This window comes from Oryctolagus cuniculus, chromosome 6 (assembly GCF_051225735.1).
Source record: "Oryctolagus cuniculus isolate XC-2025 breed Fujian yellow rabbit chromosome 6, ASM5122573v1, whole genome shotgun sequence".
In the NCBI taxonomy this organism is placed as follows: Eukaryota; Metazoa; Chordata; class Mammalia; order Lagomorpha; family Leporidae; genus Oryctolagus; species Oryctolagus cuniculus.
This window is the reverse complement of record NC_142872.1, coordinates 36,581,727-36,606,824: the sequence shown is the minus strand read 5'-3', so window position 1 is coordinate 36,606,824 and position 25,098 is coordinate 36,581,727. Positions and strand designations below refer to the sequence as shown.

General features: G+C 40.2%; 1 protein-coding gene across 1 annotated transcript; it reads left to right on the top strand.

The window, feature by feature from the left end:
- The first annotated feature begins 864 nt into the window (after positions 1 to 864).
- On the top strand, positions 865 to 24,410 carry SPINK1 (serine peptidase inhibitor Kazal type 1). The gene is made up of 5 exons (XM_017341169.4): positions 865 to 930; positions 15,711 to 15,946; positions 18,217 to 18,248; positions 19,513 to 19,619; positions 24,287 to 24,410. Exons 2-5 carry the CDS (start codon positions 15,892 to 15,894, stop codon positions 24,330 to 24,332), a joined length of 240 nt encoding a protein of 79 aa, XP_017196658.1. The 5' UTR covers positions 865 to 930; positions 15,711 to 15,891; the 3' UTR covers positions 24,333 to 24,410.
- The last annotated feature ends 688 nt before the right edge of the window (positions 24,411 to 25,098 follow it).

Here is a 25,098-nt window from a genome sequence, read left to right as displayed (position 1 = left end):
AATACTCTTTTTTGCTACAAGTAGCTTATTTCAAAGAGGCTTAACTTTAAGTTAAACCACAACTAAAATAGTCATCATGGGGCCCCTTTCATTTTGGTGCGGTCCTTTCTGATGTGTGGGACAAGAATAACAGGTTACTGGCACCTTTGGTTTATGCCTTTGCTATCTACTTTGGAAATTAACTGGCTAAATCTAAAAGTAGCTTCTTGCATCTTTACCAGACAAACCAGCCAGGCTTTGGCCTTGGCCTTGTCTTGTCTTGTACATATGAGATCCACACCCTCCTAATAACTACCAAAAGGCATGTTCATCATGTGGGTGCAACTCAAAGAACACCAAAAGTTCATGGTGCGTTTTGCCAAGTTATGGGCCCTTAATTAGTGCTTCAGCTATAAATCATTTCCTGCTTTCCAAATGTTTACACTTACCGTGTGTGATTCTTTTAAAGAGCAGTACAGGGTGGGGAGGCTTTTTACTAAGGTGTGTGGGCCCCTGGCAAGCCTGGTGTTTGCTTAACTCTGTCTTCAGCTTTTACAAACCTTCCTAGTGTTGAGGCTACTCTTTTGTTCCTTTAGTGTCCTCGTTCTTGGTTTAGTGATTAGGAGCACAGGTCCTGGAGCCAGCCTGTCTGGATTCATATCCAACTCCTCCACTGGGGAAGTTACTTTACCTCTTTGGCCCTCAGTTTTGACAACTATTGTGTAGTTGGGTTAATAAAACTTACTTACTAGATTGCTATGAAGTCTTGAGTTAACATATGCAAAATGCTTATAAAAATCAGAACTTCAGAATAAGTATTGAACATATGTTAGATACTATTTATATCATCACTTTCTCTGTTTCTGTTTTATTTTTCCAGGTTCCAAACTGTATCCTCATCTGTGGCACCGCCATCACCAAGTTCATGAACAACTACTTCTCAAGTTAATTGTAATATATGGGAAGATTTATTTATTTATTTAAAAGGAAGAACCACAAAGAGAAGAAGAGATGGAGATGGAGATGGAGATGGGGGGTGGGGGGGAACAGAGCACTTTCATCTTCTGGTTCAGTCCCCAAATGCCTGTAACAGTCAGGACTGGACCAGGCAGAAACAGAAACTAGGAACTCCATCCAAATCTCCCATGTGGGTGACAGGGACATCATCTGCTGCCTCCCAGGTGAGTATTAGCAGGAAGCTGGATCAGAAGTGGAGGTAGGGCTCAATCCCAGGCACTCTGACTTGGGACACAGGTATCCCGTGTAATGACTTAACATGCTGTACATTACACTCACCGTGGAGAGCTTTATTTATGATTTCTCTTAAAAGAATTCCCTATTTCTTTGGCTATACTCAGGAAGGAAGGAGGTGGTGGGTACTCACGGTATCCGGTCAACAAATTATGGAGATTTTTAAAGAAAGTTTTAAATTTGATACAATTTCAGAGTTACAGGAAAGATCTGAATACAGTACAAAGAACTTTGTTTTTTCAAAATCACTGGTGAATAAATTTCTGAGCAATGTACACTCACAGATACTGTAGGTTGTACCAAGCTGTCATTAATATCTGTCATATGTGGTTTTGTGGACTAATTGAGGTGACGTAAATGGTGTATCATCCTGGTTTGCAATTAAGTATTAGATTAGTGAAATCATAATTGTGATTCCATCAAGTCTACAAAAATTCAGGATTTATTATTTGACTGCCGGAAGAGAGAACTGAGGAACAAGTCATAGACAAAATTTCAAGTTTTTTTTTTCTTTTGAAGTCAGAGTGATCAGCAACAGGCCTGGTTTCAGAAATCATTCCATACATCATAGGTTATGAAAACACAACTGTGAAAATGTACTGTAATTATTCAAATAATAAACTCAAAGAAGAAAAGAAATCTTTCATAGAGTATTAGTCACAGTCAGTGTATCCTATTTAGACTCAAACCCAACACTTTGAGAGCATTTGCACCCTGGACCTTACAGCCACTCAGTCCTACCTAACTAAATATTCTCAGATTTCTCTGATTCTTTAAAATGACCACAAGTTTCATCTGCTTCATCGGTTGGAGCTGTGTGGTGCACTGACATTTGTGATTGGCTTTGGCTAGGAGCTCAGTGGGAGCTGTCTCAAGGAGCCTTGATAGGCTGAGTTCCAAGGAAGTATGTCCCAAGATGTAAGAATGGAAATCACTGATGCCCTGATGTTGAGCTTAAAACGACACACAGTGTCTCAGCTGCCACATTCTGTTGTTCAAACCAAGTTACACAATCAGCCCAGATTTAAGAGGCAAGGATAAAGAATCTACTTCTTGGTGGGAGGCAATGCAAATTATGTGTTGCCATATTTAGTCCACAGGAAATGTGCATTAAAAACAGTGTCCAAGTTTATGAAGTATCACACATTTGGCAGCATCATCCTAGAGATGAGATGACTCAGGAGCCCTTAGGACATTGTTCAAGTATCTGGGGGGCTGTTGTTGTAAGAATCAGTTTATATAGAATAGAATTTGCAAAGGTTCTGAATGTAATTAGAAATGGACAGAAAAGGCCATTTAGTAATTGCACATTGTGCTCATCTATAAAAGTGTCCAATTTTCTATAGAAAATTTCTTGGGGGCTGGTGCTGTGGCATTGTGGGCTAAGCCTCCGCCTGCTTTGCTGGCATCCCATATGGACACTGGTTCGTGTCCCAGCTGCTCCTCTTCCCATCCAGCTCTCTGCTATGGCCTGGGAAAGCAGTAGAAGATGGCCCAAGTGCTTGTGTTCCTGCACTCACAGGGGAGACCTGGAGGAAACTCCTGGCTCCTGATCAGCCCAGCTTCGGCTGTTGTGGCTATTTGGGGAGTGAACCAGCGGGTGGACGACCTTTCTCTCTGTCTCCCCCTCTCACTATCTGTAACTTTGTCTCTCAAATAAATAAATAAAATCTTTTTTAAAAAAAATTTCTTGTAACAGAGAAGAAAGATTAGTTCATTTCATTATCTTCTCCAATTCTGCCATCATGCGACTTCAAAAATTTCGTTAACCTAAGACTTAATTCAAGAAGAAAGTGCTCAAGACTGCAACAAACCAACCACTTTGAAATTGATTAAGCTTCATGAATGTTATTGTTGGGACTTTATCACAAGCAGAATCATCTAACTTCATAAATATTGATGCATCAATTATTTTCCCCTTTGCGTCTCAATTTTTAAGGTTTTGGTTATCAAATAAGCAAAGCTATAATAAATTAAGTTAAAGGCAAAGTTAATTGATCCTCAACACCAATTAAGACACATCTTCTCTGAAATCCTTAACTCACAATGCCTTGACTCTCACATGTCCTGAGATCTGGGACCTTCAGGTTGGTAACTTGGAGTAGGTTATATATGAATCACCCCCAGATTTTTTATTTCCAAGTGAAATAGAAGTCTAAACCCCATACCCCCCCACTCCCCCCCCAAAAAAGGAATTTTGAAATTTGGTGAACATGAATCACTTTCAAAGAGGTACATCAATGCCCTCTTGTGGCCAATTAAGAGACTGTGCCACACTGTCTACAAAAAATAAAGCAAAACTTGAAGGTACAGGTTGGTGATCACCTTTTTGTGCTAGGTAGATCCTGTTTGAAAAGAAAAGAATGAATTACAAAACTAGAGAAAAAATGAGGGGAAGGTAAAATACTGTTTCAGTTTTTATTTTACATCTTAGGTGATAAGCTAGCTAGAAGAAGCACTCAGTTGCAGCAGAAGGTTTAAAACTCTTATAGAGAATTAGATGATACACAGGTGAAGGGGCACGGAGTGAAGGCAGAGCACAGTGAGTTGGCTGATGTCCCTGGAAAATCTTGGAGTCTCTGTAATCCTCAGAAATTTTTACAGTGTCCCCTAATATATAGTAGTATGTGGGAACTTCAGGATCCTTCCATGACGCTAGGGTCTTGGTAAATAAACAGACATCCTGATGAATCCAGGCTGCATTAGTATTCAGTTGTTTCTACCCTTCTTAGGCGATGAGTGCTGAAATCAGACATTCTGAGATGCAGTCATTAACCATTGTGGAATGCCTTTACAAAGGACAGAGCTAAGTTTAATCCCTGGAGAGAAATTTAGAAAGCTGCACTAATAATAGGAGGTTCAGGCCACAGTAGGATACCTGAGATCAATTATTGTCACTTTCCTTCACCATAGCTAGAGTGTTCCGCAGAATCCCCAAAGTGATGCTGAGGTGCAAGGTAGTAACGGTCTTGCCCAGCATAGAACAGAGCATTCTACTCTCAGCTTCTAAGAGGTCAACTTTTTTAGATTCCACATATAAGTGAGACCTTGTAGTACATGTTTGTCTGTGCTTGGCTTCTTTCATTTAACATATTAACCTCCAGTTCCATCCATGTATTAGTATATTTAAATTCATAATCATCTATTTGTATTAAACATTTATCTTCAACACTACCCTTTTGCCTTTCTTCCAAATGTAAAACTTTACTTCACCTTTTGGTCTCCCCCTACTCACCCCTTTCATCTTTGTGGCATCCAGGCCATTCTGCAGATAGGGACAACCCCCAGTTGTTCAGTAAATGCAGTGTATCATCTCCATCATGATATAAGCAGAGATAAGCTCTCTCCGCTTCAGCAGTTTCATCTACCCATGTGTCACATGAGGATACTAACATCCTTTGCATGTCAAACCACTTTAAACCAAATGGAAACTCAAACATTTGTATTATGTGTGCTGGTTGCCATATTATCTCTATTAATTAGGCTTATTTAAGTTTCATAAGAGTTTATACTGATTTTTAGTTTCAGTGAGGCTTAAGATCCTTTTGCAGGTTGGTTTCACATTTCACACCAAAAATTAAACCTCTGAAGTCCACTGATCTGATTATCACTTGTGGTTAAATAGCCATCCCTTCCGGCTCCATAGTATGCCCTGTGTGGTATTTTGGAACCCTGTCCTCACACCTTTCTGATGTGAAAGTCCAGGACAGCAGAGGGATTAAATTTTATCTATAATAAACACTCCATAAATATTAACTATTACTGAACTAACAGCAAACTTTAGTATGTTCATGTACTTTAAATTTTTTTATTATTTGTTAAAACGTGTTAGACATAGGGGGGCTAGCATTGTGGTGCAGCTAGTTAAGTCACTGCCTGCAACTCCATCATCCCTTATGAGAGTTCTGGTTCACATCCTGACTGCTGTGCTTCCAATTTAGCTCCCTGGTAATGCACCTGGGAGGACAACAGGTGATGCGCAAATATCTGGGTCCCTGCCACTGGTGTGGGTAACTCAGATCAAGTTCTGGGCTCCGGCCTTCAGCCTTGTCCAGCCAGCCATTGTTACAGCCTTTTAGAGATTGAAGCAGTGGATCGAAGATCTCTTTTTCTCTTTCTCCCTTGCTCTATCACACTGCTTTTCAAAAAAAATAAGTAAATCTTAAAAAAAAATCTTATATGTAAGTTCTATTAAGTATGAGGTCACATTTCCTAAAGTTTTAACTATCTGGATTTGTGACCATGGAACCTCAAGACACTGATCAGCAAACCGAAGCAAGCAAACAAAAAGATACGTTCTTATTCTCTTACCCTAAAAGAATTTCAGACTTTTAGACTTGGGAAGGAAAAAAAAATAGCTGATTAGATCAAAGGCCCAGGAAAGTCAAGGCCAAAGATGACTGAATTGAAGATTTGAAAGAATTAGGATGCTCTCTTGGGACCGGCGCTGTGGCGCAGCAGGTTAAAGCCCTGGCCTGAAGCTCTGGCATCCCATACGGGCGCCGGTTCTAGTCCCGGCTGCTCCTCTTCCGATCCAGCTCTCTGCTATGGCCTGGGAAAGCAGTAGAAGGGCCCCTGCATGCACGTGGGAGACCCAGAGGAAGCTCCTGGCTCCTGGCTTTGGATCGGCTCGGCTCTGGCTGTTGTGGCCATCTGGGGAGTGAACCAGCGGATGGAAGACCTCTCTCTTTCTCTCTCTGTCTCATCTCGCTCTGTAACTCTGTATTTCAAATAAATAATAAAGTAAATCTTAAAAAAAAAAGAATTAGGATGCTCTCAAGAGAAATGCAGAAGTTTGGGAAAGGAAGATTGACAGGAAAGGTAATCAGATTTGTGCTATGAAATGTGTTTGAATTGATATCAGGACATTCAACAGAAATATCCCAGGTAGAGTGAAGCCAGGGAGAGTCTGGAGAAATATGCCATGCATTTGAGGTGTGAGAAAGACTAACAAAAGAACTATGAACAGGCAAGAATGAATTCATTAATAAAATGTAATAGGTATGATTGAGAGTGGAACAGCAGAAGCCAGAATGTGCTCCAATTGCTCAGGGGGCTTCATACTCATCTATATTTCCTTATTTTAAATATGATTACTTATTAACTGATCTTCTGTCTCCAGGTATCAGGTACTACCTTAGATATAGACTTTCTGTTTAGTTTTCACACATCATAGGCGGCATTTTCTTTTCTCCCAGCAAACATTTGCATTTCTCAACTGGAATACTTCCTTCTCTCCTATTTGAGCATTTAGTTAATCATTGCCAGAGGAGCTCATTTCTAAGCTGGGAGAAGAGTAAAGCAGCTGGAATGTGAGACTTGGGGATCTGTCAACAGAAAAGCTGGAAGGGCGGTGTTCACATTTGTTTTGGGTCCAACACAGATGGTCTTCTACAACAATGGCTTCCCTTTTAAGTCAATATAAAGGCAGTTTCAGAAGTTCTGTGTAAATCAAGTATAAAATAAGATTATACTACATGAAAAAAAGAAAGGAAAAGTAGTTGACCCTAAATTTAATGTGAATTAATATATGAAAGCACTAGAAGTAGTAGCCATTTATTAAAAACTTTAGTGCCATGATCTGACCAATGAACTTTACTTGTATTCTGATTGTTATTCCTCATGACAATTGCATGGAGCCAATTTAGATCCACAGTGCCTAATTCTTAATTATAAACACCACAGAGATCTGAGAACCTTAAGTTTTTTTTTAAAGATTTATTTATTTGAAAGTCAGAGTTATACAGAGAGAGGAGAGGTGCAGAGAGAGAGGTCTTCCATCCGATAGTTCACTCCCCAGTTGGCCGCAACGGCCGGAGCTGTGTCAGTCCTAAGCCAGGAGCAAGGAGCTTCTTCTGGGTTTCCCATGTGAGTGCAGGAGCCCAAGGACTTGGGCCATCTTCTACTGCTTTCCCAGGCCATAGCAGAGAGCTGGGTGGGAAGTGGAGCATCCGGGTCTCCAACCAGCACCCATATGGGATGCGGGCACTTCAGGCCAGGGGGTTAACCCACTGTGCCACAACGCCGGCCCAAACCTGAAGTTTTTGTTACTTTATTTTATAACTAATTTGACAGCAAAATATGTCAAGATATAAAGCTGTTTACTTCTTTATATGACACATTTTGCTGAAGAATTGCTGATGTGTTTTAGTAGGGGGTGCTGCTCTAGAAACCACTGAGCTTTCTGTCATTCATTGTATAGCTTCTCTGAAAAACATTTTTTTGAATTTCTGAAATCTCTAATACCCAAGGTTTTGGAAGAAAAATTGTGAAAACTGAGAGAGGTAAATGTGAAATTTAGCTCAAAGTCACACAGGCAGACACTGTGGCCCAACTGCAACCATTTTGGCCATTTAGAGAATGCACCAGCATTTGTTTGCTCGCTTGCTTGCTCTCTCTCTCTCTCTCTCTCTCTCTCTGTGTGTGTGTGTGTGTGTGTTTGCCCCTCAAATAAAAAGCACAATTATTTTTCTAGTGGAAGAACGACATAGACAAAATGAGACCACTCTGAAGGAGAAAAACTTGAAATACTATCCAATGACAAGTAGTTGTTAGACTGGATTAATTCATGGTAGGGAAGTTTTTGGTGTACTTTAGTCACCTTTCACACATATTTGAATGAAGATTGTGGAGACGACATAGCAGAATTGCTCTGAAGTCAAGAGTTAGTATCAACAGTTGAAAATTCAAGGAAAGTTTCCAGCTTTGGAAAAGGAGCTGCCATTCCCTACCATCTGAAGTGTTTAAGCTTTGACTAGATGCTCATTAGCAGACAGATGGAATTTAAACATCAGAGAGTTGAAACAGACGATTTTTTTTTTTGACAGGCAGAGTGAACAGTGAGAGAGAGAGACAGAGAGAAAGGTCTTCCTTTTGCCGTTGGTTCACCCTCCAATGGCTGCCGCGCCGATCCGATGGCAGGAGCCAGGTACTTATCCTGGTCTCCCATGCGGGTGCAGGGCCCAAGGACTTGGGCCATCCTCCACTGCACTCCCTGGCCACAGCAGAGAGCTGGCCTGGAAGAGGGGCAACTGGGACAGAATCCGGCACCCCGACTAGGACTAGAACCCGGTGTGCCAGCGCTGCAAGGCGGAGGATTAGCCTAGTGAGCCGCAGCACCGGCGCAAATGATGGGATTTCATTTATTTTCACTGCTGTGTAGTAAGTATTCCATAAAATACATATCCCATAATTTCTTTATCTGCTATTTGGTTGACAGGCATTTAGGCTGATTCCATGTCTTAGCTATGTGAATTGAGCTACAATAAACATGGGGGTGCTGATACCTCTTTTATTTACTGATTTTATTTCCCTTGGGTAAATTCCCAGGAGTGGAAAGGATGGTTCATATGGTGGGTCTATAATCAGATTTTTGAGGTATTTCCATACTGTCTTCCATAGTGGCTTTACCAGTTTACATTCTCACCAACAGTGGATTAGGATACTTTTTCCCCACACCCTTGCCAGCATTTGTTGTTTGTTGATTTCTGTATAAAAGCCTTTCTAACTGAGGTGAGTTGAAACCTCACTGTTGTTTTGATTTGTGTTTCCCTGAAGACTAGTGGTCCTGAACATTTTTTCATGTGTCTGTTAGACATTTGGATTTCCTGTTTTGAAAAATGTCTGTTTAAGTCTTTTGCCCATCTTTTAACTGGGTTGTTTGTTTTGTTGTTGTGGAGTTTCTTGATCTCTTTATATATTCTGGATATTAATCCTTCATCAGTTGTGTAGTTTGCAAATAATTTCTCCCATTCTGTTGGTTGCCTCTTCACTTTACCGTTTCTTTTGCAATACAGAAACTTCTCAATTTGATGTAATCCCATTTGTTAATTCTGGCTTTGACTGCCTGTCCTCTGGTGTCTTTTCCAAGAACTCTTTACCTGTGCCAATGTCTGCAGGGTTTCTCCAAAGTTCTCTAATAATTTGATGGTGTAGGGTCATAGATTTAGATCTTTAATTCATGTTGAGTGGATTTTTGTGTAAGGTGTAAGGTAGGAGTCTTGCTTTATACTTCTGCATGTGGAAGTCCAGTTTTCCCGACACCGTTTGTTGAAGAGACTGTCATTGCTCCAGGGATTGGTTTTAGCTCCTTGGTCAAATATAAGGTGATGTAGATGCTTGGGTTGATTTCTGGTTTTACTATTTCTGTTCCATTGGTCTATTCTTCTGTTTTTGTACCAGGACCAGGCTCTTTTGATTATAATTGCCTTGTAGTATGTCTTGAAATCTGGTATTGTGATGCCTCTGGCTTAGTTTTTGTTGTATAGGATTGCTTTAGCTACTCAAGGTCTCCTTTGTTTCCATATGAATTTCAGCATCATTTTTTCTATATCTGAGAAGAATGTCTTTGATATTTTGATTGGTATCGCAATGAATCTGTAAATTGCTTTTGGAAAAATGGACATTTTGATGATATTGATTCTTCTAAACCATGAACATGGAAGATTTTTCCATTTGTTTTGAATCTTCTATTTCTTTCTTTAATGTTTTGTAATTCTCATCATAGAAATCTTTGACAACCTTGGTAGAATTTATTCCAAGATATTTGATTTTTTTGTAGCTATTGTGAATGGGATTGATCTCAGAAGCTGAATCTCAGCCTTGTCATTGTCTGTGTGTACAAAGGCTGTTGATGTTGATGTATTGATTTTATATCCTACTACTCTACCATACTCTTTTATGAGTTCCAATAGTCTCTTGGTGGAGTTTTTTGGGTTCCCTACTTATAGAATCATGTCATCTGCAAATAGGGATATTTTGGCTTCCTCCTTCCCAATTTCTGTTCATTTGATTTCTTTTTCTTGCCTAATGGCTTTGGCTAAAACTTCTAAGACTATATTGAATAGCAATGATGAGAGTGAGCATCCTTGTCTGCTACCATTTCTCATTGGGAATGCTTCCAATTTTCTCCATTCCATAGGATGCTGGCAATGGGTTCATCCTAAATTGCTTTGACTATGTTGAGGAATGTTCCTTCTGTATCCAGTTTGCTAGGAGTTTTCATCATGAAAGGGTGTTTTATTTTATCAAATTCTTTCTCTGCATCTATTGAGATCATCATATGTTATTTTTTTTTAACAGGCAGAGTGGACAGTGAGAGAGAGAGACAGAGAGAAAGGTCTTCCTTTTCCATTGGTTCACCTCCCAGTGGCCGCTGTGGCCGGCGCACCACACTGATCTGAAGCCAAGAGCCAGGTGCTTCTCCTGATCTCCCATGTGAGTGCAGGGCCCAAGGACTTGGGCCATCCTCCACTACACTCCCGGGCAACAGCAGAGAGCTGGACTGGAAGAGGAGCAACCAGGACAGAATCCGGCACCCTGACCGGGACTAGAACCCAAGGTGCTGGCGCCGCAGGCTGAGGATTAGCCTAGTGAGCCATGGCACCAGCCATCACATGGTTTTTATCCTGCAGCTTTTTTTTTTTTTTGACAGGCAGAGTTAGACAGTGAGAAAGAGAGACAGAGACAAAGGTCTTCCTTCCATTGATTCACCCCCAAAATGTCCACTATGGCCGGCATGCTGCACTGATCTGAAGCCAGGAGCCAGGTGCTTCCTCCTGGTCTCCCATGCGGGTGCAGGGCCCAAGGCCATCCTCCACTGCCACAGAAAGGAGGTTCTTAAATTTAGCAATCTTTTCCTTTACTATTTTTTATGTATCCTGTTTAAGAAAATTTGCCTGCCTCAAGATCATGAAGATGTTCTACATAAATCCTCAAATTCAAAAAATGAGGTTTTACCTCACCCCAGTTAGAATGGCTCACATTCAGAAATCTACCAACAATAGATGCTGGAGAGGATGTGGGGGAAAAGGGACCTAACTCACTGTTGGTGGGAATGCAAATTGGTTAAGCCACTATGGAAGTCAGTCTGGAGATTCCTCAGAAACCTGAATATAACCCTACCATTCAACCTGGACATCCCACTCCTTGGAATTTACCCAAAGGAAATTAAATTGGCAAACAAAAAAGCTGTCTGCACATTAATGTTTATTGCAGCTCAATTCACAATAGCTAAGACCTGGAACCAACCCAAATGCCCATCAACAGTAGACTGGATAAAGAAATTATGGGACATGTACTCTATAGAATACCATACAGCAGTCAAAAACAACGAAACCCGGTCATTTGCAACAAGATGGAAGAATTTGGAAAACATCATGCTGAGTGAATTAAACCAGTCCCAAAGGGACAAATATCATATGGTCTCCCTGATCGGCAACAACTAACTGAGCACCAAAGGGGAAACTTGCTGAAGTGAAATGGACACTATGAGAAACAGTGACTTGATCAGCTCTTGTCCTGACGGTTGATGTACAATGTAATACTTTATCCATTTTAGTATTTTTTTTTTGTTCTAGTACCATTGGTTGAACTCTGTAATTAACACACAATTATTCTTAGGTGTTTAAATTTAACTGAAAAGTGATCCCTGTTAGGAATTTGGAAAACATTATGCTGAGTGAAACAAGCCAATCCCAAAGGGACAAATACCACATGTTCTCCCTGATAGGTGATAACTAACTGAGCACCAAAAAGGAAACCTGTCAAAGTGAAATGAACACTATGAGAAACGGTGACTTGATCAGCCCTTGCCCTAACTGTTGATGAACAACTTAATATGTTATCCCTCTTAGTATTTTTTTTGTTTGTTCTACTTAATACTTTTGGTTGAATACTGTAATCAATACACAATTCTTCTTAAGTGCTGAAACTTAACTGAAAAGTGATCGCTGTTAAATATAAGAGTGGGAATAAGAGAGGGAAGAGATGTGCAATTCGGGACATGCTCAAGCTGACTTGCCTCAAACGGTAGAGTTAGAAACATACCAGGGGATTCCAATTCAATCCCATCAGGGTGGCATGTACCAATGCCATCTCACTAGTCCCAAGGATCAATTTCTGTTCACAATTGATCATAATGACAGGACTAAGAACCAAAGGGATCACATAAACAAGACTAGTGTCTGCAAATACTAGCTGATAGAATAAAAAAGGGAGAGAACGATCCAACATGGGAAGTGAGATACACAGCAGACCCATAGAATGGCAGATGTCCTAAACAGCACTCTGGCCTCAGAATCAGCCCTTAAGGCATGCAGATCTGGCAGAAAAGCCCATGAGAGTATTTCAGGCATGGAAAGCCAAGACACTCTGGAGGAAAAAAAAAAAAAAACCTAAATGAAAGATCTCCGCGAGTGAGATCCCAGTGGAAGGAACGGGTCATCAAAGAAGGAGGTACCTTTCTCTGAAGGGAGGAGAGAACTTCCACTTTGACCATGGCCTTGTCTAAATATGATCAGAGTCAGTGAACTCAGGGGGCTTCCATAGCCTTGGCAGCTCATGACAAGAGCCTAGGGTGATTACTGATGCCATAAACAAGAGTGTCAATTTGTTAAGTCAACAACAGGAGTCACTGTGCACTTACTCCTCATGTAGGATCTCTGTCCTTAATGTGCTGTACATTGAGATTTAATGCTATAACGAGTACTCAAACAGTATTTTTCACTTTCTGTTTCTGTGTGGGAGCAAACTGTTGAAATCTTTACTTAATGTATGCTAAACTGATCTTCTGTATATAAAGAGAATCGAAAATGAATCTTGATGTGAATGGAAGGGGAGAGGGAGTGGATAAGGGGAGGGTTGCGGGTGGGAGGGACGTTATGGGGGGGGGAAGCCATTGTAATCCATAAGCTGTACTTTGGAAATTTATATTCATTAAATAAAAGTTAAAAAATAAAAATAAAATAAAATAAAGTAAGAGGCCTTCAAATGTCAAGCTGAATATCATGGACTCTGTGTTTCCAGTTTCTGTCACTTTTTTTTAACTCGGTAAACTTTGGGAACAAGATGTGAAAATTAACAGGTGTCCAACCAACATCCTCATTCCAGAAAGTGTTATTAATACACAATAGAGTAGTTCTCTTGAGTTTTTTCATCATTCTTTATTCAAGTGAATAATTAGTGCTTGAATCAAAGAGGAGTCTGTCATATTATATTTGCTTGAGTTACAATGATATACATGTATAGATATGTACACAGAGGGTAAAAGAGAAGGAGGGGAGATTGAAACAAGGCAAGGCAATGTAAACACACTAAAGATGACTAACATCTACTGTGGTAGTACTACTACAGGTAATGTCTTTCCACCAGAGTAAAAAATATTTGTTTGGTCAAGACATTGATTACATAATGCCTAAATATATCAAAAAGTTTGTGGGAAATTGAATCTAAAAATAAATTTATTTTGGTATAACAATTTTGAAATCAGTCCATGTGTGGCTTTTTCATGTAATTTTCCAAGAACTTTTTAAGGACCTTATATTTATCTGTTGCTCTACTATATGGAACAAGGGTGATAGTATTACTAGCTAGCAATTATAATTTTATGGGAAGTGGGGGATACTATTTTACATAATATTTATCTGTCATTTCTAGGTTTATTTACACATAAAGCGTTCATTAATACTAAATTTTCATAATTGAGTAGACTTATTTACCCAGTGTTATGTGATAATTCAAATGTGAGATTTGTGTTTAGAGCCTGGCCTGTCTTCTCCATGGTTTTCATTTTCCCCTTTTAATTTGCTAGCTCCAAAGTATCCTTTCCCATCACAAATTTAGAGCCAACTTCCAAGTAGAATTTTATCCTAGTGTTATAGTGATTTAACAAAACTGTGTGAGAGTCCATAGAGTTTCACTACAGTGAAGTTTTTAAACTTCAGTTCAGGATTTAGTAGATAACAAGACAGAATAAACAGCATCGAGAGTCATCACCTATAAGGCCATGCTTTCTTTCTTAACAGTTGTGTTTGTCTCTTTATATGGATATACATTCCAGGCCATACAAAAACATTTTTTTTTTTTTTTACCTTAGGTTCACAGTTAAAATAGTTTTAAAGAACACTGGTGGAGAAAGCTCAGACTTTGACATCAGGAAGGCCTGAATGTCAATGTTATTACAGCTGCTAACATTGCCTAAAAGAGGTCCTGCAACAGAAACCTAGCTTCTTGTCTTTTTCCCTTATTATATGTGAGACAAAAGGAAAAAAATATTTTCTCAAATATTAACCCCTTGACAATGGCTGTTGAAACTTCCTTACCTGTTGGCCAGCGCCATGGCTCACTAGGCTAATCCTCTGCCTGTGGCACCGGCACCCTGGGTTCTAGTCCCAGTCGGGGCGCCGGATTCTGTTCTGGTTGCTCCTCTTCCAGTCCAGCTCTCTGCTGTGGCCCGGGAAGGCAGTGGAGGATGGCCCAAGTACTTGGGCCCTGCACCCACATAGGAGACCTGGAGGAAGCACCTGGCTCCTGGCTTCGGATCAGCGCAGTGCGCCGGTCGTAGCAGCCATTTGAGGGGTGAATCAACGGAAGGAAGACCTTTCTCTCTGTCTCTCTCTCTCACTGTCTGACTCTGCCTGTCAAAAAAAAAATTAAAAAAAAAAAAAACTTCCTTACCTGCAACAAAACTATTATTTAAATAATGGTTTGAAATGAAAAGGAAAACATCTTTAGTGATTCAGCCATTATCTATCCATCTTAGACTCAACTCCATGAGGGCAAAAATCATATCTCTTTCCCTAGTATTCAGTTGAGAGTATTTAGATAGTATTTAGGACTTGATGAATATTTGGATAATACCAGTAATTTGAATGAATCAAAGATTATACAAATCACTGAATGATTACTCTCTGGGAGGCACTGCAGACAAAAATGAATAATGCATAAACTTTGATCTTTCAGAAAATTGGTATATACATATATATTATGTTTTTCAGACAGTATGCATTTAGTACTAATATTGACCATGTGCTTTGCTAGGTACTGTAGTAAATAAAATAACCATATTTGTTCCCTAAAGTTGAAGAAATATTACATGATAATCGTACAAATAACTATAGAATTAAAATTATTTTAACATTATGGAGGATAATAAGAGGGCCTGACATCACGTGGAAGAAAATGAAGGAAGACTTACAAAGAAATGTGAGGAAATGCCGCTTAACTTGGGTTAAGAGCTTTTTTTTTTCTGCTGGGGAGCAGAGAAATTAGCACCATAGCTAATCAGCAGAAGTGAACTAACTTTCCAAGAAAATTCACTCATATAATGGCTTCAGCAAGCACCCTCCAGCTCCAGAGCACTCACTTTGAAGAAAATGAGTCTTCCCCATCTGTATTCTGTCTCCTATCAACTACCTGAGGTTGGGTGGGTTACTTAAAAGGAAAGAAGAATGTGAAAGGAAGAATTGAAATAAAGAATGAAGAGGGGTCTTAGAAATGCAAGTTGGTTCAGTCTATTCAGAACTACAGAGGAGGGGACTCTTTGGGTTCACCTTGCAGATGAGAAAACTGGGGCTTAAGAAGGGTAGGGCCTTCCAATAACCACAGAAGGAGTTGGGGATCAAATGAATAAACTAAACGCCAGGTCTGTTTTCCAGACAGAAGTTCAGTCCCACTCTCCTCCCATTGTTTTTCTCAAATAGGGGGCATTCTTTAAACTTGAAGGCCAGACTACGATACAGAGTTGATTAGTAACCAAGGACACCTGTTACACTGCGCATTAGGTGGAGCCTGTGTTGCCATCTGCCTGTAAGACCCTTCCAGCCCTAGGGTTTTGAAGAGAACTGTGCAGTTTTACTGACTTCTCGATACAGAACTTCAGTCATGAAGGTGACAGTAATCTTTCTTCTTGGTGCCTTGGCCCTGTTGAGTTTGTCTGGTGAGTGTCTTTACATGTTTTTCAAATTTGAGTAAAATGTTTTGACCTGCTTTGTTGAGCATAATACCTTCTGGATTTGTAATAGAACCTACTGCTAGACATATCTTTGGTACTTTTGGAGTGGAATAAGACCAATAGATGAGAATTATTGAAAGTGTAATTTTTGACATAACATCAGGAAAAATATTCTCCCAGTGAGAACTTCCAGATACAGAATTATTTTCCTCTAATGATGAGGCCAGTCTTTTGTCAGGGACATGGTAAAGAAAGAAAGGTAGGCATATTTCAACCTTAAACACCGCTATAATTCTGAAATGTTTAAGATCAGTTTACAGCAGCCGGTGCCGTGGCGCAGTAGGTTAATCCTCCACTTGTGGCGCCAGCATCTCATATGGGTGCCGGTTCTAGTCCCAGCTGCTCCTCTTCTAATCCAGCTCTCTGCTGTGGCCTGGGAAAGCAGTGGATGATGGCCCAAGTTCTTGGGCCCCTGCACCCAGGTGGGAGACCCAGAAGAAGCACCTAGTTCCTGGCTTTGGATCGGTGTATCTCTGACCGTTGTGGCCAGTTGGGGAGTGAACCAATGGATGGAGGTCCTTTCTCTCTGTTTCTCCCTCTCGCTGTCTGTAACTCTACCTCCTAAATAAATAAAATCTTTAAAAAAAAAGATCAGTTTACAAATTTTTAATACTCGAGGAATTTCATAAAATGGAAAACAGTGGCTTCTGTTTAATATAAAAGGTATAGACTAATTAAAACATTGATTTTTATCTGGAAAATGTTTTATGGGAAAACATTCTGCTTGCACAGATGGTGTGTAAAAAACCCCAAACTATATCTTGACCATGTTGACAAACAGTTCTGAACCCATAAAATTGGGATCAGTCTCCTTTTTGTCATTTGAAATTATTAATATTTTCAACTTCACCTCCAATCTAGCAGAGACTCCTGAGAGCCAAATCCGCATTTTGCTAAGAGGAAAACTATTCTTTGTTCTATTTACTAAATGTTTGTGGGAACAGTGATCCATTTTCTCTTCTTAATCCATATCAATTAATACAAATAGATTCCTATGGTGAGCACTTGCTCACCAAGTTTGGATTCAAGTAGAATCTGAAATCCAAAGGGACCCCAGGAACATAAGGTTCTAATGATTCTCAAGGCCCACAAGTGCCTCACGGCTTTTCACTGCACTTACCTAGGAAGAATTACATCCTTACTAGATACTTCACAGGATAATGATATCAAAATTACATCTCACCAACATTTCCTCCAGATGCTATCTTTGTAGGGGAATGCACAATGACTCTTTTGACTTTATCTCTGTGAATTCAGGATGTGTAAGGAGGGTCATATAGACAGTGTAATAGAACTATGGTTAAATAGCTCTTTGGGAACTGATGGTAACTAAGCAAAACAGTTTCATTTTTAAAAATTAATTTAATTTGAAAGAGGGGAGATGGGAAGGAGAAAGAGAGATCTTCAATCCACTGGTGCACTCTCCAAATGCCCACAACATTGAGGGCTGAGTCAGGTCCAAGAACCATTCCAGAAGCTTAGAATTCCATTGAAGTCTCCCATATGGGTGTCAAGGACCTAAGTTTATGAAACATCACCTGCTGCCACCCAGGATGCACATAAGTAAGAAAATGGATTGGAGCAGAATAACTGGGTCTTGAACCACGGAATATGATATGGGATGTGAGCATTCCAAGTAGCTACTTGACCACTGTGCCAAATGCCCACCCCAAGAGCCCCATTTTTAGACATGTAACTGCAGAATCATTTTCCAATCAAAGGACTTGGTATTACTAGTTATATCTCTTTACAACTAGTTACATAAACTCTCTATATTTTCATCCATTAATTGACATAAAGACACTTAAGATTCACTATAATATCAAAGACCCAGTAATTGTGATACTGTCAGTGAATATTCAGAAAGTAGCTAGCTCTTCAGGTCCTGATATATTTCTAACAGTAAGTATATGATTTCTGTTTCCTAGGAAATAGATTGACTTTTCTGAAATACCAAACTGAGATACTCTGGCTGTACTCAAATTATCACTTAATTTTTTTTGAGATTTCAGCAGGCAGGGAGTGAATGGAACCTCTCTGTTGTCTTAAAATAAGACAGAAATAGTAATGGTGGGGAGTGGAAGAAGCCAACAAAGAAGTCATCATCTTCATGAAAGCAGAGAATTCTGAAGAAGAACACATCTGGCTTCTTCCAATTAGAAACCAACATAACGTATCTGATTTATGTTTTCTAGGTAACACCAGAGCTGATTCCCTGGGAAGAATGGTAAACAGAATTTTGTAATTTCTTATTTCTTCGAACTGTTGGATCCAACAAAATGATATCTAATTTTTGCTTTTCAATTTAGGCTGAAGTCAAGATAAGGAGTATGAATGCTAAAGAGGGTTAACCTGTTAGATACAAATAGTAATCGAAGGTCTCGCCCTTGGGCTTAGAATGAAGGACGGATTCCCTGACACAGGGGAGTTCTGTGGAGTTACACAATGCTTGCTGTGAAGGGCTTTTTGTATAAACTAGCTCTAGCTGACAGGATGAGCCTTTTAGGTAGAAGCCTCCTCAAGTTTACTCCAAGTAGCCTTTGTTACTTTCTGCCAGTGTGACTATGTGGACAAAAATTCATGAGTGAGTAAATCATTACATTTTTCAAATATGTTATGAAGAAATTCTGGTGTCATTAGGAAACTAGGGAATGTTTCCTTAATCATAAGAGTTACTTTGAAGTTACTACGAAGGGTAACTGCAAACGTAACTGATGGGTAGATGTATAAGAGTGAAGTGTCTAGGAGCCCAAAAGCTCAGAAACTGGAATGACTGAATTCTGGGTCTGAATTCTCAATCCAGAAATTTATAGATTTTGTGATTTTAATGCTTTGTTATTTGTACAAGAGTGTAATAATAATTAATTCACAGGGTAGTTATGTGGTATGTCAGTGAGCAACTGAAAATTTTGAGTAAGGGGTGAGTTTTTCAAATGTTGGTCATTCAAGTTTTTAAGTAGATAATGAACAAAATTACTTAGGTCAGTGTCTGGCCTGTAGCAGTCATTTGATGATCATTAACTCTTACTGAGGTAGAGGAAACAGAGTACAAAGATTCCAAGAATGGAAAAAGCTCGGTGCCTCTGAGTACCTAAGAGGAGACTTGTATAAGTGGGCAATAGTGTGCAAGGAAGAACATGCCCCAAGGTGCAGTTGACCTACAGGAAGCCTATACCTGTAGTAATCATAAACTTGAACATTGTCCACTCAAATTTGATAAACCTAACAATAGCTATATGAATAAGTGAGAAGATATTGCCACTCCTAATTTACAGATAAAATGACTAAGTTTCAGGGAGGAGGCAAAAATACTTTGCAATGTCACAGAGAGCTTTTAAGTAGAAGTGTTTCTTAAAACCAGGTTTTCTGACTCTAGATCTTGCATCTTTCTCTTGGGACACTCAGTGAAATTAAGGCCATTTTAGAAATTTTGGTGGAAACTCAAAGCATGGAGAATGATGCAAAATAATTCTATTTAACTCCATTTTTAGGCTAATTGTAACAATGAAGTTACTGGATGCCCTAGAAATTATGATCCTGTCTGTGGGACTGATGGAAACACGTATTCCAATGAATGCATACTATGTACTGAAAATCAGTGAGTACAAATTTGAATTTCTTTTAAAATATATATTTTAAGTAACTTGTCTTCAAACTTTTAAATACCTTATCACTATTATAGCCCCAATCAAACTACAGAGGTAGAAGTCTTACCATGAATGAGTTAAAACATTTGCTCTTTTCCAGAAATAATTTTCTCCTTTGTATATAGCTGATATGAAAATATGATTTAGGCAGTGGTGTTGTGGTGCAGCGGTTAAGCCACTACCTGCAATGCTGCCATCCCATATGGGCACTGGTTCAAATCCTGGCTGCTCCACTTCAGTCTAGCTCCCTGCTAATGCACCTGGAAAACAAGTGGAAGATGGTCCAAGCACTTGGGCCCCTGGCACCCATGTGGGAGACCTGGATGGAGTTCCAAGCTCCTGGCTTCAGCCTGGCCCAGCCCTGGCCATTGCAGCCATTTGAGATAAAAACTAGTGGATCTCTTTGTATTTCCTTCTCTCTGTAAATCTGCCTTTTAAATAAATAAATATTTAAGAATATGATTTAAAATAACTTGTATTTTTTTTCAGATTTATTTATTTTATTTGAAAGGCAGAGGCAGAGAGAGAGAGGTCTTCTATCTGCTGGTTCACTCCCCAGTTGGCCACAAAGCCAGGAGCCTCTTCCAGGTCTTCCACACGAGGACTTGGGCCATCTTCTACTGCTTTCCCAGACCATAGCAGAGAGCTGGATCAGAAGAGGAGCAGCTGGGACTAGAACCGGTGCAAATATGTGATGCCAGCACTGTAGGCGGCAGCTTCACCCACCACACCACAGAGCCAGTTGTATGATTATAATTCATGTTTTTATAGCAAAGCAGTAGATGGTCTAGAGTTTTACATATATGAAGCATTATGCAAGTCTCCTCTGCTTTTGTTGTGTGCACGACTAGGAGAAAATAGGCCGCAAACATACATTAGATAACTTCTACAAATATCCGCAAATGAAATATAAATAAAGTATTACAGGAGTGAAGCAGAGATACAGATTTCTTTTTATTGAAAAATATCAAGGTTATGCTGTGGCGCAGTGGTTGAAGTCCCAGCCTGTAGCACCAGCATCCCATGTGGGCACCATTTTGAGTCCCGGCTGCTTCTCTTCCAGTCTAACTCTTTGTTATGGCCTGGGAAAGCAGTAGAAGATGGCCCAAGTCTTTGGGCCCCTGCACCCGCATGGGAGACCTGGAGGAAGCTCGAAGCTCCTGGCTCCTGGCTTCAGATCAGCTCAGCTCTGGCCGTTGCGGTCATTTGGGGAGTGAACCAGTGGAATGGAAGACCTCTCTGGCTCTACCTCTCCCCATAACTCTTTCAAATAAATAAAATAATCTTTTAAAAAAAAAAATCAAGGCAGGTTTCATGAAAAGAATGCCTTTTATATAGGATTTTACATTTTGGTAACATTGAAAGAGCATTCCAGGTAAAATAAAGGTGTGAGAAAAATCAAAACAATGCACAAATGACCCAGAAAGCAGTTATTCTGGGATTCACTAGATATTAAAGACTTTGACTTAGGCTCAACTGCCTGCAAAGTTCTCAGTATTCCACTGCATAAATTCCCTTCCCTATTATACATACCTCTTCTTGGATTATTTTAAACCATTTCAGACAATTCAAAGGGTTCAGCAAAGGTTATAAAAATAAATACAATCCCCAGAGTGAGAGGTCTAATATCCTAAAATTTTAGATTTAAACATTAGGTGTGCTGCTTTGTTGTGAGTAACTTTCCACAATGAGGACTTATAAAAGGAATTTGAAACCAAATGTTAATTTTCTCATGACTTTTGTTGTTGACGTTAAGGTCAAACATCAGTTTCTCATCCAAGTGGAGAAAAAAGCAACAGAACAGTCTTGAAACTTGGTATGCCTGCAAGTATCAAGGCCGAAGTTCCAATATTGAAGAGAAATATTACAGCCGGGATACCCAATTTCTTTAGCATTTAAAATCTTTTCGTGCAGGGTGATGGACATTTGGCATGACAGTTAAGACCTCACTGGAGGTACTCAAATCCCAGATTGGACTGGCTGGGATGAAGTCCCAGCTCTGTTCTCAAATCCAGCTTTCTGATAAGGTGCACCTGGGAGGCAGCAGGTAATGGCTCCAGTAGTTAAGTTCCTGCCATGTACAAGGAAGTTCCAAAATGAATTGCTGGCTCCTGGCTTCCAGGCTGTTTTGAGCATTTGCAGAGTGAAGCAGCAGGTAGATCTCACTGTGTTTTTTCAGGTCTCTTTCTGTCTCTGAACATCTGCATTTAAACACACACACACACACACACCACCATCACCATCACTACCATCACAACCATAACCAATTACTGCTTGCTTTTTCTAGTCTTTGAAAGATATATGCAATGCTTAAACGATATAAAATGTAATCTTTCTTTTTTAAAAAATTTTTTGACGGGCAGAGTGGACAGTGAGAGAGAGAAACAGAGAGAAAGGTCTTCCTTTGCCGTTGGTTCACCCTCCAATGGCCACTGCGGCCAGCGCTGATCTGACGGCAGGAGCCAGGTACTTCTCCTGGTCTCTCATGGGGTGCAGGGCCCAGGCACTTGGGCCATCCTCCACTGCACTCCCTCGCTACAGCAGAGAGCTGGCCTGGAAGAGGGGCAACCAGGACAGAATCCGGCGCCCGGACTGGGACTAGAACCCGGTGTGCCGGCGCCACTAGGCGGAAGATTAGCCTAGTGAGCCACGGCGCCGGCTCAAATGTAATTTTTCTTCCTAACATATTTCCTAATGCACTCTATTGTCTTTCGTACTTTTGCCCATTAAAAGCCCCCAGACGAATGCATTGCCCAGTAACTAGAGGTTGGCTCTGGCTCTGGTTGTCAGGATTTGAGATGAGTAGGTAATAGCAAACGTGAGCATGCATATAGTATTATCCTTGGTCATTATGTACTTAGAAGATATATTCAATAAGGACTTTTCTATCTCTTCAGCATTCTTAGGGAATTTGTAATGAACAATTCTTTTCTTTACATTAGCGTTATCTAATAGAGCTTTCTACAATGGTGGAAATGCTCTGTTTTTGTGCTGTCCACTACAGAGCCACTAGAACTTAAATGTGCTAGTATAATGGAGAAACAAATACTTTAATTTAGATTTAAATAACTGTATGTAGATAACATATTGAACAGCATAACTATATAAAACATGTCAATTCTTTTGTGCTATGTTCATAAGTTTGTGCTTGCATATACTAATTTGGAAGTCAGCATTATAAGGAATAAGTAATTATGAAACAAGAAACCATTACCAACTCTCAAAGTCCAACAATGTCCAGATAATTGCATGTACAAAAATAAGTGGGGTCAACCTTGAGGCAGAGTGGGTTAAGCCTCTATTTGCTGCAGTAACATCTCATATTGGGGTGCTGGTTTGAATCCCAGATATTCTGCTTCTAATCCAATTGCTTCTTTTTTTTTAAGATTTATTTATTTTACTTGAAAGTCAGAGTTGCACAGAGGGGAGAGGCAGAGAGAGAGAGAGAGAGAGAGAGAGAGAGGAGGTCTTCCATCCGATGGTTCACTCCCCAGTTGGCCGCAACGGCCAAAGCTGCACCGATCTGAAGCCAGGAGCCAGGAGCTTCCTCCAGGTCTCCCATGTGGGTGCAAGGGCCCAAGGACTTGGGCCATCTTCTACTACTTTCCCAGGCCACAGCAGAGAGCTGGACAGGAAGTAGAGCAACCCATATGGGATGCCAGCACTTCAGGCTGGGTTGTTAACCTGCTGTGCCACAGTGCTGGCCCCCCAACTTGCTTCTAATACATCTGAGAAGGCAGCAGAAAATGTTCCAAGTACTTATGCCCTATTACCCTGTGGGAGCCAGGGTGAGTTTCTGGCTCCTGGCTTCGGCCTGGCCCAGACCTGGCTGTTGTGACCATTTGGAGAGTGAACCAGCAGAGGGGGGAATCGCAATCTCAGTCTCAATCTCTTTCTCTTCTGTATCTGTCCTTCTCTCTCTGTTGCCTTTCAAATAAATACTTGTTTTTAAAATATGGGAGTCATATAAATGACCTCAGGTAACAGGGAAATGGAAGAATTTTTCAGGCTGGTATAGTCAAAGCAAAGGATGCTGGGAAAATGAGAGATCTGGAAATAGCCTAATGAGGAACAATTAGAGGAGTTAGAGCTACTTGCCTAAAGAAGAAGAAAATAAACTTTTGGGAAAGGTGGTGTGGTTGGGGAAAAGAGAAGTTTTGATCTGAAGGGGAGAGTGCTTAGAACTGGCACTTACAAGACCTCAAAGATACAAATCCCAAGTTCTAAGGTGAAAAATCAATCCATTAGAAGGTTGGCTCTATCATAGCCCAGACACCAGCTAAGATGGAAACCTGTCAGTTTACACAGGGGCATCAGGAGTAAAAGAAGCAACAAAGTATCAGAGAGAAACTTGAGAGGGTCTCTGTAATGCCCCACTACATCTATAGGCTCTGCATGGACAGACGTTCTTCCTTTCCAGAGTGTCTCTAGTGTATGTTACAGCAATCAATAACTTAGGAATTCAAGAATTAGTGAACGAATAGATGAATGGCAGAAAAGTAAATCTCAACCCACTGCATTTCAAATAAAGTTGACTTTTTTCCTCATTGATTTTGTCCCATAGTCCCTTGTTTGTCACTAAAGTTTGAGCGGATTTTGTTTTCAATTTCTTTTCCAGGAAGCGCCAGATACCTGTCCTCATTAGAAAATCTGGGCCTTGCTGAACGAAAGTTCTGAAATCCCCAAAGGTCACCAGAGTGCCTGGGTGGCCTGATTATTGAATAAATGCATGCATCTGAATACCCCTGCTGTGACAACATGCGTTTTCCTTAAAGGTGTGTTTTATTATGTTGGGAACGGAGAGGTGTGTTTGATTATATCTGGGACAGAGACTTGGGCAAGACTCAGAATAGACTAAGTTTTACAAAATGCAGCAAACCTCTAATTTCTCATAATGTTCCCCTTTTTATGCCTTTTCCTTCCCCATCTTCCTCACATTCTGACACCTTTGTCCGAGGCAATATGACTGTGGGTATTAAATGACTGATAAGACACAGTTAATTGTAAATCATTTTTTAATAATTAATAATTTGTAATTCCAGTAATCCTACTGGAAATTAGACTACCATTTTTTAAAAAAAATGTTTATTTATTGGAAAGAGTTACTCAGACATAGGGAGATAAAGAAAGAGATATATAGAGAGGTCTTTCATCCACTGGTACACTCCCCAAATGGCCGCAACAGCTGGGAAAGGGCCAGACCACATGAACGCAGAGGCCCAAGCACTAAGGCCATCTTCTATTGCTTTCCCAGGCACATAAGCAGGGAGCAGGATCAGAAGTGGAGCAGCCATGTCTCAAATGGGTGCCCATAGACTACCTTTTTTTTTTTTCTTTGGCAGGCAGAGTTAGACAGTGAGAGAGAGAGAGACAGAGAGAAAAGTTTTCCTTTTCCGTTGTTTCACCCCCGAAATGGCCACTACGGCGGGT